The sequence below is a fragment of the Watersipora subatra genome, chromosome 2, assembly GCF_963576615.1.
Source record: "Watersipora subatra chromosome 2, tzWatSuba1.1, whole genome shotgun sequence".
Classification (NCBI taxonomy): Eukaryota; Metazoa; Bryozoa; class Gymnolaemata; order Cheilostomatida; family Watersiporidae; genus Watersipora; species Watersipora subatra.
Window position 1 is genome coordinate 31578908 of NC_088709.1, and position 16872 is coordinate 31595779.

At 39.5% G+C, this 16872-nt stretch overlaps 1 protein-coding gene across 1 annotated transcript in view; it reads left to right on the plus strand.

Moving 5' to 3' along the window:
- The window catches only part of LOC137387479 (uncharacterized), a 37342-nt gene that overhangs the window by 2305 nt on the left and 18165 nt on the right, over positions 1–16872 (plus strand). Inside the window, exons 3-4 of the mRNA XM_068073912.1 lie at positions 5031–5510; positions 11825–11996. Of these exons, the coding sequence (XP_067930013.1) occupies positions 5031–5510; positions 11825–11996 (652 nt within the window). The remainder of the gene's footprint in view (positions 1–5030; positions 5511–11824; positions 11997–16872) is intronic.

The following is a 16872-nucleotide window of genomic DNA, read 5'->3' on the forward strand; positions in this document are numbered from 1 at the left end:
CACATAGCTGTTACACTAAATGATATCTCATAGCATAATAGACTGCCAGAGTACTAGCTTGTCCATCTGGTCGCAGCGGTGGTTAGAATTTGAAAAAAGGATTACATTATATGGGAATCGAACCCACGACCTTCAGCTTGATAAATCGACATTCTAACACCAGCCTCGATCAGAATAATTGTGTACATAGTGATTTGTTGTGTTTTATCAGCACACCTGTCAGACATCAGACAATCTCTCATGGCATACTGAGCTGCTAGGGTACTAGGAACAATAATTTCATCTGTTATAAGTTATCTGTTAACTGTTACCTACATATACAAAGGCTGAGGACAAACATACTGTAGCAAACATCTTGAAATGTTGGTGGTAGCATATTTCTCCCTATCCTATACAAAGCATTTCAGTATTAGAAGCTTTAGTTAATTGTTTTATCAGCAATACAAAGTTACAAACTAACCTTCATAGAGGACAGTGAGCCAATAGTCACACCTGGTTTCTAGTTTGATGAGAGTAAATCATGGCAACAGTATCCTAGGGTTGAAACTTGCCAAATGTAAAAAAGATTTTTTGGGTATAGGCACTCGTTCAGTTAGCTAAACAATACAGTTTTTTGTAAGAATTCAGCTTTGATAGTTCTTGCGCTTGTGTAAAGCCTGGTTCCCACATCGATTGCGAGACTCCGGCAGTAATATTTCGCAACAAAATGCTTGCGACGCTAGGCTCTGCCGCTTATGTTCACATAAAGCTGCATCGTTAAGAAAGACATAAAAATGTTCGATCGCCATGCAATCGCCATGCCACACCACGCCATGACAAGGCTGACCTTCACCTGTACATTGCATTTCGGGAAAGTTTTCCCTGCGGCTCTTCGCGAAATTTGACCACCGCTAAAGTCTTGCGTTATCGCCGACAATTACCGGCGGTCCTCGGCGGTCCTTGGCGGTACCCATCGCATAGGTTCTCATTTCACCGCTAATAGCCTGCGATGCTGTCGTCGGTGCTTTGCAACGTATATGGGAACCAGGCCTTAGGCACAGCTGATGCAATCAGGTAGCACCTATATTAAACAAATCAATGACCGAACTCATGCAAGAGTTAAGTCTGAAATGGCAGGTTTAATGAGCTGCTGAGAATTCAGATAGAAGTTTGTGTTTTGTTAATATCAATCTAGCAGGATCGTCTAATCGGTCTAGAGTATACTTAAACTTAGATGAGCATACAAAAGAAATGAAACCGTTAAAGCTGAGCAATAACTAGAAAAGGCAAAGCTAACCTTTTCATTCCAAAAATAAATGATACCAATATGCATTCTTAGCCCAAACCAACCGGCCAATTCTACATTAGAAGGTAAGCTATAGCAGGATTTTTGCAGCCACGTCAACTGACTACTGCTACAGCATCAAATATCCACTAACATTTGCTAACTCTATGACTGATGCTTGTTAACTCCATGATTAACAAATGCTAACTTTATGGCTGATATTTGCTAACTCTATGACTGATGATTAAAATCACTTATGTAATGTCTAGCTATCCATTACAGCCTGTTGTTCTTATAGTAAAAATACCTTTAGTTGTTCACCAAACTTAGAGTTTTTTTTGGTAAGGTTGACTAGAAGTGGGCTAATATACTACTAGTAAATGACTATCGGTGGTTAGTTTTGAGACAGGAAATTATACATTATTCTCTCTTTTACTTTTTGGCGTCATAAAAAAGTAGCATGTTCGTTTTTTTAATGTCTGATTATGTTTGGTCAAACCAGCTGCAATAAGAGCTTTGGGAAGACTTTGTGTTTTACAGTCTTGTGTTTTATTTTAACTCAAATATTAATTTTAATCTATTAGTTTAATTTTTTTTATTCAATATGCTTTGAGTCGAGACTTCAGTTGTTTGTACATATATATAGGGGCCTATATGTATTTTGTATATAATCAATAATCAATATACAGTAGAGAACCTATATAGTCAATAATCAATATACAATAGAGAACTTATACGTAAAAGGCACAAAGGTGCTCTTATCTTGCTGGTGTTCCTTCCCTTTCATCTAGGTACTCCGGTAAATAAGATCATCCTTCTAAACCGAGATGTCTTGTCTTCTGTCGGTAGTCTGGCAGAGTAGTGTGAGAACAAGTCTAATTGATACAAAGCCAGCCCAGACATAGGGTCTGTTGGCTACCATCACATGCAATCTTAAAACAGAAAAACAGAAGCCAGTTGATTAAATGCATAAAAACATTAATGGTATCAGTAATGTCAGTAGCCACAGATTAGCTCTAGCTGTATGAAGATATAGATGAGAAAGTACTAAAAGTTTTCTTTATTTTTAAGTACATTATCTTGGATTAATGCAAACATTTTTGGCTCAACAGTTTATGCAAAGCATAATGTTTGCTAGCCACACTTTTTATCAACACAAGTACCATGGCAGTTCAGTGTTCTGTGACTTTCCACTTTGTAATTTTGTGTATCTGCTTGTCTGCATAACCTCTAGTTTTTTTCTCATTTTTGGTTTGGTTTCAACCAAACTTTACACACTTTACACGGCCCCAGGTCACTAGGTCACAGGTCACTATAGGACACAGGTCACGCTAGGTTGCTAAAAGTATTTGTTTTAAAACTACTGGATTTTTGAAAAATGGCTTTTTAAACACCCATTTGCAATTATTTGTTTGAAATTAAAAAAATACCACGATTATCAGTATCACGAATATCAGGGGTTACTGCCAATCCAAAAAAGATGTGTTGTTGTTTTTTAGCTTCTAGCAAAAAAGTAACCTAAATTTTTAAAAAATATTTGATTCCATGGTTGTTTCTGTTACAATATTTAGTTCCATGGTTGTTTTTGTTACAATATGATAAATAACAATTCAGAATACATCACCGGTAGCCATTTCAGAATACAGTATTGGCAAGTTGCCCAAAATCCTTTGTGATCTAGTCAATTGTTTTATGATAATAAATAACTGGTATCCATGAATTTTTGAGAATGAACTCTTAACACTCTTCATTCTCCCATCAGCACCATTTTATTTCAAAGTCAACTTTCATATTTGACACTCATTGTCATGTGTCGTGTTTCATAAACTTGTCTAGGCCTGTCAAAAACTTGACACTTGTAATGGTTTAGTCCAAGCCAGTATTACCTTAAATCACGTCTACAGTTTAATGTTTATCCTTTGGATGATGTTTGGTTTAAGTTACTCCAAGTACGTAGTTACTAGGGGCAACTAGCAAAGATTGGCAGTGAAGCTGTAGTCATTACCGTGTATATATACTCTGTGTTTTCATTCGACAAATGGGTTCAGAGTTGCCTTCACTTCGAATAGCAGAAACTGTAAAATCTGAACGCATTCGACTCCATTTCACTTCACTAAATTTGTGCAAAAGGTATTCAGTAAAAAAGTGAGTCTAGTTTAACATGTCTTGTTTTGAGATATACATCACATATCTTTGAAGGATCTATATACTTGTACTCTGAATCCGTGAAACTGTAGGATGCGAATTCGTCGTCAGTGGGCAACTCTGAACCCATTCGAAGCACGGAAACACAGTGATAGTTTCATTTTAACTGCATTGAGACTGAACTCTGAATATAAATTGGATTTCTGGTTTTGCTAGATTTGATTACATAAATAGGTATTGCTGTACGTATTAAAAATGTGTGTTGTATAGATTTGCGCCCAACTTTGTAATCTACATTGCAAAGGTTGGTGTCATGGATTTTTCATATATTGTCCAGTTCGAGTTTCCAGCCTTGAAAGTTTTGACAGAGGTTTTCTGCTTGCTATCGAGTGCTAATGCAGCCTCCACCCAAAATACCAAGACTATATTATATATAATTTTAGCACACTAGCTTAATTATGATTGATTCTCTTTTGAGCATTGCTGATGAAAGTGTCTAATGTTATGAAAAGTTTTACATGTGATTGCGGAATCTGTCAGTATCTATATAATATGGCATCTGACTTCAGCAGATAATCAAATGTTCGTCACTTTTCACACGTCTAATGCTGACTCATAAAGGAAAAATTCAGCGCTTATTGGCTAATAATTTTTTTTTATCATTTCTACTAAACGTTTGCTTACTTTTTCAAAGATGATTTTTAAAACTAAATTTATGATACTCATTGTCGTATTGTAAAATAGGACCTACAACCTTTCATAAAATTCTACAAAGGATTGAATTTTATTATATATAATGAATTTATTTATGAAAATAGTTCAATTGTGTGTATAAGTCTAATTTTTGTTAAGTTTACATAATCTTTAACGATGACAAATACTTTTTACTGGAGATTATGTGGTCACATGATCCTTTTTGAAATTTTACAAAATGGCCAACCAAGAAACATGCTCCAAAGTTGAACAGAGGCCAGTTTTTTGTACCTGAAGGGTGTAAACCCAAAACGATTTATAGGAGTATGATGAATGCTTATGCAGGAGACAGTTTAGCATATAAAAGATGGCTAAAGTCTGGTTCCCATATCGACTACGAGACCTGGCAGTATTCTCGTGGAGCAAAACACATGCGGCGCTAGGCTCGGCGGCTAATGTTCACATAAAGCTGCGTCACTGGTGATCACATAAAAAAGGCCGCTAGCCATGCCGTCTCGAAAGTGTTGACCTTCATCTGGACAGTGAATTTTAGGGTTTTGCCTGCGGCTCTTTGCAAAAGTGGGACAGCGCTGAACTCCTGCGCTGACCGTCGGCAACTGCCGGCGGTACTCGGCGGTGCCTACTCTGCGCATAGGTTCACCACTGATAGCTCTGCGGTGCTTTCACGGGTGCAGTCACTGGTGCTTGCGACGTATAAAGAAACCAGGCTTTAGTATTGGTGCTTGGTCATAAAATAGCAGTAAAAGAGTGATGTCAAAACTATTATTTTATGTTTTTTTGTCGTAAGAAATCATTAAATTTTCACCATTTACCACACATAAGTTGACAAAATAAGAGGATATATTACAAAAAGGCTGATATTACCAGGTGCTTGCTATGATTTTCCTTATTGTGTTTCTTATTGCAGTTGCTGATATAATCTATCCAGGAGTCAACCATAACCGCAGCAAGCCTGTCGTGCTGAATGATCACGGGTATATCGTGAGCCACAACAACTTTGGTTCAAAAGACGAGCACTATGACCCCTTCATCAACTCATTTTTTACTCTTACGGAGCTGGAACCAAATACAGTTGTAGAGATATATTTCATTGCCTTCCAGCTACATCAGAGTGGAACTTGTGCTGACAAGTTGACGATAAGTGGCATCAGCGCTGCCCTTAACAACAATAATCCGTTAGAGCTGTGTGGAGTCAGAGCCCACAATACCGTTTACGAAGTAATAACGATAGGAAATTCCATAACATTTAATTTTAAAACGGATAGTTTGAGTAGTAGCCAAGGATTTTATATACAATACGATGTGAAAGGTTACTGGGATCCTGATGCTGGTTACCCTCCAAACGGTGACATCGATTGGCAAAAGAATAGAGGCTCATCACTTTTCTGTAAGTTGCCAGTTGAGTTGAAATGAACTTACATAAGATTTTCCGAAATTTTGTTGTTTTATCAGAAAGTTTCAGTATTTTTTCAACAACTTGTTTATGTTTGCGGTGATCCGACAGCCAGGATGTTTTAAGATTAAAATCAACAGAGCTGGATAGCAGTTAAATTGCTCAGCTTCAAGCGAAAGTGTAATTATGATCGCTGTAGTTGCGAAGAGACTGACAGAATAAACACATGTAATGCTGCAACTGGAATGCACTAGTTGATATCAAAACGAGAGAGACAGGCAGCTGAGCAGATGGTGACATCATTTCACACGTATTTTTCATCTGAGCATTTTAATCATGATCAAGTTTTATCAATTTTAATCATGAAACATCCCGATAGTCAGATCCGCTCAAACATATAAAACAATCTCAAATGATTAAAAATTAACTTTACTTTCTGAAAAAAGAAAACTTCTGATAAAGTCTACTAAAAGTTTGTTTAAGTTCTTCTTTAAGGTTTCTCATGAATTTTGTTATTACATGTAACAGTATGATATTTTTATCTCCTTTCATTTGAGTTTGTTGCTCACAGTATACCTATATCATCCAGGCTAAGTTTAGGATGTAACCATTACATGCTATATGTATCGAATACATATAGCATGCATATAGGAAATTAGGAGTATGTTGCTTGCAGTATACCTTCACCTACATTGGTCAGGCTATGTTTATAATGCAAAAGATGTTTTAGAATACATATAACATGTAATATAGAAAATCTCAAAGCGAGTAGTAAATATATACAGTACATACAGCATGTATCTTATACACCCAAACAGTACATTCTACATATAGATGTATATGGTACATACAGATACATATAATACCTAAATGTGCATGTGTATGTAGTACATATATATATAGTACATACATATAGATATATATATATAGTCCATACAGATGTACATAGTACATACCTATGTATTTAGTAGATATGAATGTATATAAAACGTACAGCTTATACATAGTAAATACAAAATGTAGTCATTGGTAGAAAGGTTTTGATCTGTACAAAAATTTCAAACAGCAGAACCATGAACCCAAAGTATAAAACATGGACATTCTACACTGTAAATATGAAGTCTGTCTTATATGTTAAATATTGAATGGTATGTATTGAAAGCCTACAAATAAATATTCTATTCAGAGTTCAAACATTAAAATCTTTGCAGTATCATAAGATAAAATCACTAAAGTGGTTGTTGATATATGCAGTTAAGGCTAAACACGTGGAGGAAATATATCATTTGAGTAGCAGTCTTCGTTGCCTTTGTATCTATATATATAAATTTCACATGGCCAGTTATAGTGATGAAGTTTTGGTTACGAAAAAGCTGCTTCGTTGTGGATTTGAACCGGGAACCTTCAGGTCTGCAGACTCATGAGTTAACCCTCTAAACCACATGGCCTGCTTGCGCTGCAATGAAATAGTTGTGCACACGATTATCACACCGGTTAAAATACTCACACCTAAAGCGCGGGGAAAATGCTATCGGTTACTACTAGCTTAGTTTATTAGTTACTAGATGCGTTAAAGTTCATTGTTAAAGTTCATTGTTAGAGATCATTGTTAGAGATCATTGTTAGAGATCATTGTTAAATATCATTGTTAGAGATCATTGTTAGAGATCATTGTTAGAGATCATTGTTAGAGACCATTAGTGTAATGTAACCATTATTAAGCAAACTTCCGAAATGGCTCTTATCATAGTAAATACTTAGACTTGCTTAAGTTACTAGCTTAAGTTACTCAAATTAATTAGGTAATTTTTTATATTACCGGTGCAAAGTCAGACATTCAGCAGTTTGTATTTATATTGAGTACCTGAAGCTATCAATGTTGGATATAATTCTTACTCTGTTTCTTTCATTTCTAGATGAAGCAATATTATGAGCTCTTTTTATGACTAATAATAAATTGACAGTTTTAGGTCAAATCTAAATATGTAAAAGCGTAAAATAGTGTAAATATGTTATAACGTAATCAAAATATCCCACATGAGTTGAGTAGTACTTCACACTGTGCAACCATCACTATTAATATTCTTTATTTGCTGGGGACTCGTGCAGTTTAGTCCAATCTTTATCTCATTATCGACTGCCATTGATGGCATGTCATCTGCGGAAGCTATAATTTGTAAATTTGTCTCAAATAGCTTTGCATTGTTGCCGCTGGCCACCCAATCATTGCGAGTGTATTACACCATTTCCCAATGAACTCAGAACTATACGGAGGTACAGGATAGTGGAAAAATGATAGGCACATAAATAGCCTCCCTTTTGTATCACAGTTGTCAGTCTTCGTATTAGAGAAAAATGATTTAAACTTTGTTTAAGATATAATAATATAAATAGGATTGTTTAGTATGGATGCTGACTGGTTGATCAATGTTGCTGTCGATATATTGGCTATCAACTGAATAGACAGTAGTTATGGGTAGGCAATCCCTCGAAGATAAAGTATGGTATCAGCTTAGTTTACTGTAAGCAGAAATTGTGTACATGCTTTAAAGGCATTGAAGAACAAACAATGACTCTTTGATCTGGACTGGACATATCTTAGTCCAGTGGCAAGACAACCTCAATGATTGGAGGCATGTCCAGTCGCAGAGAGACATTTAAGGTTGGGTGTAATTCCTGTCACCACCAGTAGCCTGTTTGGGAGTTGAGCCCCAGCCTGTTGTTTGCAGGGTCAGGGGGTTCTAGACCACTAGGCTATGGCGACTCCCAGTAGAGCGTTGCCAGCTTTAAAACAATTTGTTTAACATTTGTAAGAAAGACCCTCAATTTATCTCTTACAAACTTAAAATAATATTCAGGCTATTCAAGCTAGAATTTTTATGTACGTAAAGTTTAGGCGCTTATGTATGCAAAAAGGTGCATACTCTCGGTATATTAGCGAGACACACACTTTGAATAGAGTTAATTAACTTTTACAACAGAACTCTGTAGGTTAGTTAATCGGTACCGTCTGATTCTCATCTAATTGCACAGAGAGTGTTTACTAGGCGCACAAATGATTCCATATTTTGAGTTCTTCTAATGGCATACACAATAGTTCGCTCGAGCATGACACCACAACACCATGACCCTTGTGACACCATGACATGGTGAGACTGTACCGCCGGGACACTGTAACACTGTGAAATTTTGATACCGTAACATCATAACACCTTGACACTGAGCAAAATCAGCAAAGAAACATGTTAGAATGAGTTTATTAAGGCAAATATCTAGATAAAAGCTTACAGCGCATTCAGTTTCCTAGTCAGCTGTTTCTAGTTAAAACTCTACAGCTTTGAGGGCACATACTCTGTACTGTATGATAATATAATTCACTATTAAGGCCGTTTTGGCAAGTATGCACAAGTGCCAAAAGTAGATTTTGAAGTGTTTATTTCATCTACTAACTAAACTTCAAAATAAGCTCAGAAAAACTTTATACTAATTTAACATTTATATAATAGTAAATAGTAACATTAGGTTTACGGATATAGAAACACTATATTTTAATACAATTCTATTTTTTTTTTAATGTACTCCGAGTATCAAAGAACATTTTTCTAATGATTGGAAGCTGCTAGATAAAACAGAATATAGTTCTTAAATTTAATAAAATACTTGTAATAGCAATATACTTTTACATAAACTCATTTGTACATTTACAACTTATAAGGATCTCAGTTTCAGTTTATATGATTCTTAAAATTCCAATTTTATAGCAGTGTGCTGATAAGTATATAAACTATTTTTATTGCCTATTTCATCATCCATCTTCTTGGGCCGACAGTTGTCAATAGGATGTCATTTTGTCCTATTCCATAATCCAAGCTGTGGAAAGCTACAGATTGTTATGCAAGTGACAAGTCCAGACCAGTGCAAACATATGACAAAGATTTAAGATGCATACTTTGGTTAAGGAGGAAAGCAAGAGTTGACAATTTTGTTTATGGCAGTTGAGGTACAGATGTGGACACCTAATGTGGGCATTGATGTGGGCATCCATGTGGGCATTGATGTGGGTACCCATGTGGGCATTGATGTGGGTGCTGGTTGTAGGTCCTGATTTGGCTACTGATCGAGTGTTCCTCGTGTGGGTACTATTTTTTTACTCGAGTGGGTATAGATGTAGGCAGTCATGTGAGTTTGCTACACGTGTTGAAGTGAGCGTCAATATGGGCAATGATGTAGGGACTAGTAAAAGTACCGATGTGGGTATTGTTCTAGATACTAACGTAGGCACCAATATGAATCTCAGGATGGGGATCACCGTGCCTGCTGATGAGAATATTGGGTGTGTTTAAAAGTGTCACTGTTTAGCTCTTTAGTGTTAGGCTCAAGTACCCTTTTCTGCAAAATTACTCTTGCACCTTTGGCTAAGAACACGCTAGTAGCTACTTCTAGCGTAAACAACTTTTTTAAAAGTTGGATCGGTTGATGATTCAAGAAAACTTTTTATGGTCGACCAATCTGAAACTTGTCAAGTAGCCGATTAGAAGTCCAGTTTTCTTTCGTTCATGTTCGTGGAACTTTTATTAATTGAAGATAAAATCGGGTGCTTTCAGTGTTTTTTCATCAACTGTTGGCTTAGAGCCTGAGGTTTAATCAAACCCTATGGGTTTAATGAATCAGTCTCAAGAGTTTGGTGAAGGTCTCACAAAGATTACAACAGAAATCAAACCGATTTGCAATACGATGTTTTTATAAAAAAGCCATGTAATTTGTTGTGAATTCATTCATTGCATTCGCTTGGTTCTTTGAACACAGTGATGTTAGTGTACAGCTCATTTTGTGCTCCAGTAAAATATATACCTATGCCTTGAGTGTGAAACAAGGAAATTTTTTTTTTAATAGTAAGAGTTTGGTGAAAACGCATATGAAACTGGTAGGGGTCGGCATGACCAACAAGGTTAAGAACCACTGGCTCAGAATTAAGATTTGGATGAGATTATTTCTAACCACCTGAACTCTATATACCATCTGCCAATATTGGCAACTGTTTTGCAATCTATATACAAGTTTACATGTTGGTGGGATATATATCTTTAGTTTCATATTATCATATCTTATCATAGGCTTGCACAATCCATTCAATGGGCATTAAATCTTACTTATGGTTTACAATTATATAGTTGGTAATCCTAGCCATATAAGCATCGCAGCAAATCATATAAAACCACATATTAATGTAAGTTTTTGACGTAGATCAAATTTTCAACATTCCCATTAAATTGTCAAAAAACACCGATTTTAAATATTTACAACCACAAATGGAAATAATTCATAAGTTTTCCAAAAGCATTATTGCATGCTGAACCATTCCTAGTTGATTGCCTGTATTCCATGAGACTATTAGGAAATCAAGATAGGGATGGTTAGGAAGGGCCCGTGTTATTGCCTGTATTCTATGAGACTACTAGGGAATCAAGATAGGGAGGGTTATGGAGGGCTCATGTTATGCTAGAATTAAAATATGTTTATCCTGACCTCCATAAAGATTGCTCTTGCTAAAATTCATTAAAAGTAGTCGTTAATGCTACAGTCGCCTCTACTTTTTTGAACTTCACTTTCCAAGACATTCAATTGATGCAGCTGTGTCTGTCTGAACAATGACAACTTTTTCCAAAAGGTGGCGCAAGTGGCGCATGCGTGTGAGACTCCAGTCAGAGTGTTGTACAGTTGTGCTGCAATTTTTGTTTATTATTATTACTGTTATTAATATTATAGTGTACCTTATAGTAAGTACGTATAACCATAGTTTACTCTCTCGTGTATATTCTATATGTATACTGTAAAATACTGTAACCTAGGAGTATATGTATGAGACAATATAGCTTGTTTTATGTACAGTACAGAACTGTACAGTCGGACTTGAAGAATATTGTCTGGTCCAGTCTGTATTAGCTCAAACAAAGGAGAGTTGTCTATAGTTTATTGTTGATAAATTTCATACCCTGCTAATGAGTCATACTTTCAACTAGCTGATACAAAATCAAAGTGTGTTGGGTTTGTAAACTTGATGGAGATTCGCTATTCACATTCTGAGTAGAATAGCAGCCTGAAGAGAAAGGTAACTTTAACTATTTGACAGCGGGTAGCGCACAGAATCAACATAGAAAGATCCAATTTTTGTTTGAACTACTTCCTTATAATTAACAACAACTTGTGTGGAAATCATAAGGGGTTCTAACACTTATGTCAGCCAACTGCTGCTGTCATCTAGATGCTTGAAAATAGCTTTAATTTTGTTACTTATAAATTGATTATAGCCACTTCGAAGCCAAGAGGGACAAGTTCTTTATCAGTGAACCATATGACAGGCACTACCTCCAGAAAACAGAAGTATTTAGCCCTTGGTATTGGAATCGGCGCAGGAAATTGTGTAATTATTATCGCGCTCGTCATAGGTATTGTCTGCTTTATCAAGAGAAGGAAGAAAAGGTAAGTCCTTGTTTTCTTAAGTTCATTCATTTTGTTGGAGAAGTTTTAATAATAATTCATTTTGACTTTTGTTTAATTAATGTAATGTTATTTATGTTTTTTACTTAAGGAAATTGTATTGTGATTCTGACATTTTCGGTTTCAGTAAATGGTTCACTCCCAACAAACAGGTTTCAAAAAGTTTCTTTTTAAAACTATTTTTAATAATTTAGTTAATACTTTTTACACTAGAAAATGAAAAATAGTCTAGTTATATCAGCTGAAGCTTCTATTATTATAATAATTCTAGAAAATAAAAATAAAAGTCTTTCAGTAAAGCACAATTTGTTCTAGCTGTTCTTTCAGGTGATTTTTTAAGCATCACTTTTGTCACAACCAACTGCCTTGTAACTAGTTTATTTCAATAAAATAAAGCTTTAGTAGGGTTGCACAATAGAATGTATTAATTGTTCATCGACAGCAGTTTTGTTTAAGATCTGCTTCCTGTGAATTGATGCAGCATTTTCAGATATATATATGTTAGCATATGAACTGTGAGCACAGTGCCACACAAAAAAAACAAATCACTGAAAAGGATTTGATCTTCGGGTCACCAACCAAAGCGAAGTATGTGTGTTAATGACTTGCCTTAACCACCAGTATCATTTGTAAACAAGCTGGTGCTGAGAAGTGCTTTTTCCAGGTTGCTTGCAGTTGTGGTTTTATTTTTTATAAACAATTTTTAAATAAAATTAAAAAACAAGTAGTTAATATTGTAAAGGATCTGACTCTGGTAGCTGAGTCAGCTTTACTTCCTAACAAGGGAGTCGCAACCTGGGCTACTGGCTGACCTTGTCCGAGGCCTGACTGACCTGCCTGTGGCGGTCCAGTCAGTCCAAGACAAGAATCTAGTAGTCAGGCTTGCTCCGAAACCAAACCCCCGGCCTGCCTCTGGATCTCTATCCCAGGCTAGTCTGGATCCACTAATGGCTGGTCTTAAGACTGGATCTCTAGTGCCATGGCACACCCGATCGAGCCTAGACAAGGCCGTGGATCGCCTCCTAGCCTTCTTAGAGTCACCCTGGCAGTTCCGTCTGTTGGTTGCACTGAGCCTGCTTGTACAATCGGTGAGCCAACCAGGCAGGCGTCAATAGAAGCAGTTCGTATGAGTATATAGCAGTTTATTATCGATATCTTCAATACAAGTATGCACAAGTATGAGTGGAATCAAGCACACCTTGCCTATCTATCGCGCTGGCTTATATAGCCAGCGCCTATAGTTTAGCTCCGCCTACCGATCTATTTATATCACAAAGGACATGCAAGATATAACAGGATTAGTATGGTTATGTAACAAAAAGGCAGTTCAGTAGTATAGTTATATAATAATAAAAAGGCAGTTCAAGTATGCGATAAAGGAAGTTCGAGAGGTTCGGGTAATTGCTAGTGCGGATATATATATATAAGTGCAGTAAATAATATACATGTATGTCCCGGTCCTCCACACTCTCCCCCCCAATTGTTTGGCCAGGGGTGAACAATTAAGTAATGACCATAAGTAACGTTTCAGCGGAAACGTCGCGCTTGTGCTCTCAACCTCTGAGCTTCTATACGGCATTCCGCGGCCATCCGGGTGTAACGTTGGTATCGTTCCTCTTCTCTTTCTGCTCTACGGTTGTACTCTTCCCGCCGGGACCGTGTGTTCTCGTTGGCCCGGGTTACCTTGCTGCTGGTAGGTTCCTTGGTCTTGGCACCGGCTCCGGCATATACCCCAGCGATATCGTCCGCACTGACGTGTATCTCTAAAGCGGTCTCGCCTTTTCCTGCTATCTCTATCCCAGCTCCCTTAGGCGGTGTGTTTATTTCCTGACTAATGAGTCTCGCTTTCCTCTGATTTACCCTTGGGATTACATACCCTTGGGGGAAAGGCCTTTGGACCCGCTCCTCCCTTCCTTCGGTGGTTCGGCATCGGTTTAGGTGGACGCGGAGGTCGGCTTGTCCGTCCCTCCCGTCTTCTTGGAGGGTCTCCTGTTCAGCACACCCCTTTTCTTCTGGTGAATTTGTCCTTAGTCGTTTTTGTCCTATCCTTCTACCTCGTACCCATCCATTCCCATCCTTTATGGGAAGGCAGGTTCCAAACGGGGGGCACTCTGTCCATTTCATGTATGTACAAAAATCGGTATACCACTCCTGGTCTACTTGGTATACAATACTAGGGTGTAGTCGGGAATCCTTGGCTTTCTTTTGGTGCTTGTATATACTAAAGAACGACGATGAGTTTTTCTGACATTTGCACCAGTAGCGCCAGAAGTGTTGCCGTATGTGTCTCCTTACTACCCTACTGTCCTTGTTTCTAAAGCCACAGAGTCTGCATTCCCCCTTCTGGCGGTCTTCTGCGGCCTCCATCTTTTCGTAGGAAGTGGGGGAGTACCAGATATCCTCAGCTACTTCGTCGAGGGTTTCCCGGTTTTTCCTTCTCTTGGGCAGTCCGTTCTCTTTTGTCTGATCGACCGGAATCGTTGGTAGGTTTATCGAGCAGGCTTGCATTGGTCCTGGTCGTAGTGGAGTATACATTTGGTGCCTCTGGCTAGTCTCTAGCGGAGGGCCACCCTGGAGTGGTTTACCTCTGCTCCTGACTTGGAAACTCTGGCCCTCAGAATTTTGCCTGGCTTGTTTTGGCTTGGCTTTGTCCTGGGGCGTCCTGTTCCCTACCATTTGCACCATCCTGGTATTGGTTATTGCCGGTTCTACCGGCCTCTCTCCCTTATAGGCAATGGATGCGATATTTCTCTTGGCTACGTTATTCCCAGGTAATTTTACCTGATCGACTTCTTGTTTTCCTGTCGTTATCTCGGTTTCTTCCAGGATCTCATCTAATTCTGTCAATAATTCCTGCAGTTCTTGGTCCTCGATGGCTCCGGTTTCATCTGAACTTGGTCTCATATTTAATTTCGCGATATAGGTTTGTGGAGAGAGCTGGTTCTTCGTTAGCGTACAACGGTTGAAGTGACTGGAGGCAGTCTCAATAGAAGATGGCCGCTTTCCGGTCCCGCCGTGCTCTTCTTCCTGAATTTTTCTGCCGTTCGGAGTCTGCTGTCGAAAGCCTTCATTGCCGGACGGTTCCTCTCCTGCTTGATTTTCTTCGTCTGCCTTCGTCTCCGCCCCCTTTTCCGAGTTGTTTCGGTCAGGTATGATTGATTCTGGTTGCTCTTCTCCGTGGTGGCTCGCGGCCATCATCTCTTCTAGCTCGGCAACTGACTCCTTTAAAATTGTGTATTGAGACATCAGTTCTAGATTCGTCCTCAGGCCTTCCCTCTCTATCAAGGTCTCCAGTTGTTCCACCATAACTTTGGTAGACTGGTACCGTTCCCTGAGTTCGGCTTGTCTTTCTCTGGCTTCCGATCCTTCTTCTTCAGGGTCGATTTGGTGGCACACAGTCTGGCCGTATCTGATAGGAGGACCCACCATTCGCCGGGGTCTCCCGTCTCGTCTTTCTCCCATACTATTTTCTGTTCCCCTTGGTTCTGAGTTTATTCGCACCTCTTCTTCAGCTGGTGCTGGTATAGAAACTTCGGGTTGGGGCGGATCCCTTTGCTCGGTGACCCCGGAGTCGGACGTCTCATCGACTGCGGTATTGTCTGCCTTTTCTTCTGTCAGCTCCTGTCCGGAAGGCTCCACCGGGGGTTCGGAACAGGGCCCGAGACTCGGTTCCTCTGGTTCTGTGTTGGATATACCGGGTTGCTCTGTTGCCTCTCCAACCCCCTCGGTAGGATCGTGACTGCCCGAGGCGGACCCTCTTTCTCTGGCCAGGACCTCCAGAAGTCGTCTCCTAAACGTGTCACTGTCCATATCCGGGGGAGGTTCCATCCTCTCCTGCCGCGTTGGCGGAGGGGGCTCCCTTCTAGTGTACTCTACTGTGGGCAGCATCTCTCCTAGTCCTTCCAGCCTCCTCTCTCTTCGTCCAGTGGCACCTCTCATGTTTGGCCTTCTGGAGGGTTCCTTGGTGGCTGGGGCCCTCCCATCCGCCTCTGGACACGCATAGTATGGTTTTAATCTCTCCTCGTTTTGTACTGATATTTGTCCTTGTCTCTCTACTTGGTATGTATGGTTGGGATTACACCTAGTGACTGTATAGGGTCCCACATATTTGGGCTGTAACTTGGGGTTTTCTCCACGTCTACGTCTCTTGTTGACCAGCAGCACCAAGTCACCGGTCCCAAACGATGGGGGCTCTTCATCGTCCTCCACCCGGATCTTCATTTGGCGGTCTCGGAGAATTTCATACGTTTCCTCCAGCCGGCTGGCCAGTTCCAGTACGTAGGGCTGTACCGCCTGGCCAGTGACTGCAACGGGGTCTGAGAGCTGGTCTGGCAATCGCAGTTCCCTGCCCATCATCATGTAATTCGCGGTTTCTCCCGTGGCGGAGTGGGGAGTGCCCCGGAAAGCCCTCATTATCTGTGGCAGCAACAAGTCCCACTCTGTAGGCCCACGGCGCAGGAGCAAGGCTCTCAAGGAATCTCCCAAACTCCGATTGTTTCTTTCTACAATGCCATTCCCCTGGGGGTGGTATGGTGTAGTCCGTGTTTTGTCTACGTTCCATAGACTACATAATTCTCCCATGAGTTTAGACTCAAATTGGGCCCCTTGGTCGGAGTGCAGCTCCTCGGGTAGGCCAAAATAACAGAACACCCTTTCATCCAGGGTTGTGGCCACCACCGGGGCAGTTGCATCCGGGATCGCTATTGCATCCTGCCATCTGGAGAAATGGTCGCTAATCACTAAGATCCACTTGTTCCCTCGGTTAGTCACTGGCATCGGTCCCACCAGGTCGACCGCTAGCTTCTGCCATGGTCGCCCGGCGTACAATCGGTGTCTGCTCCTAGTTGCGTGATTCCCG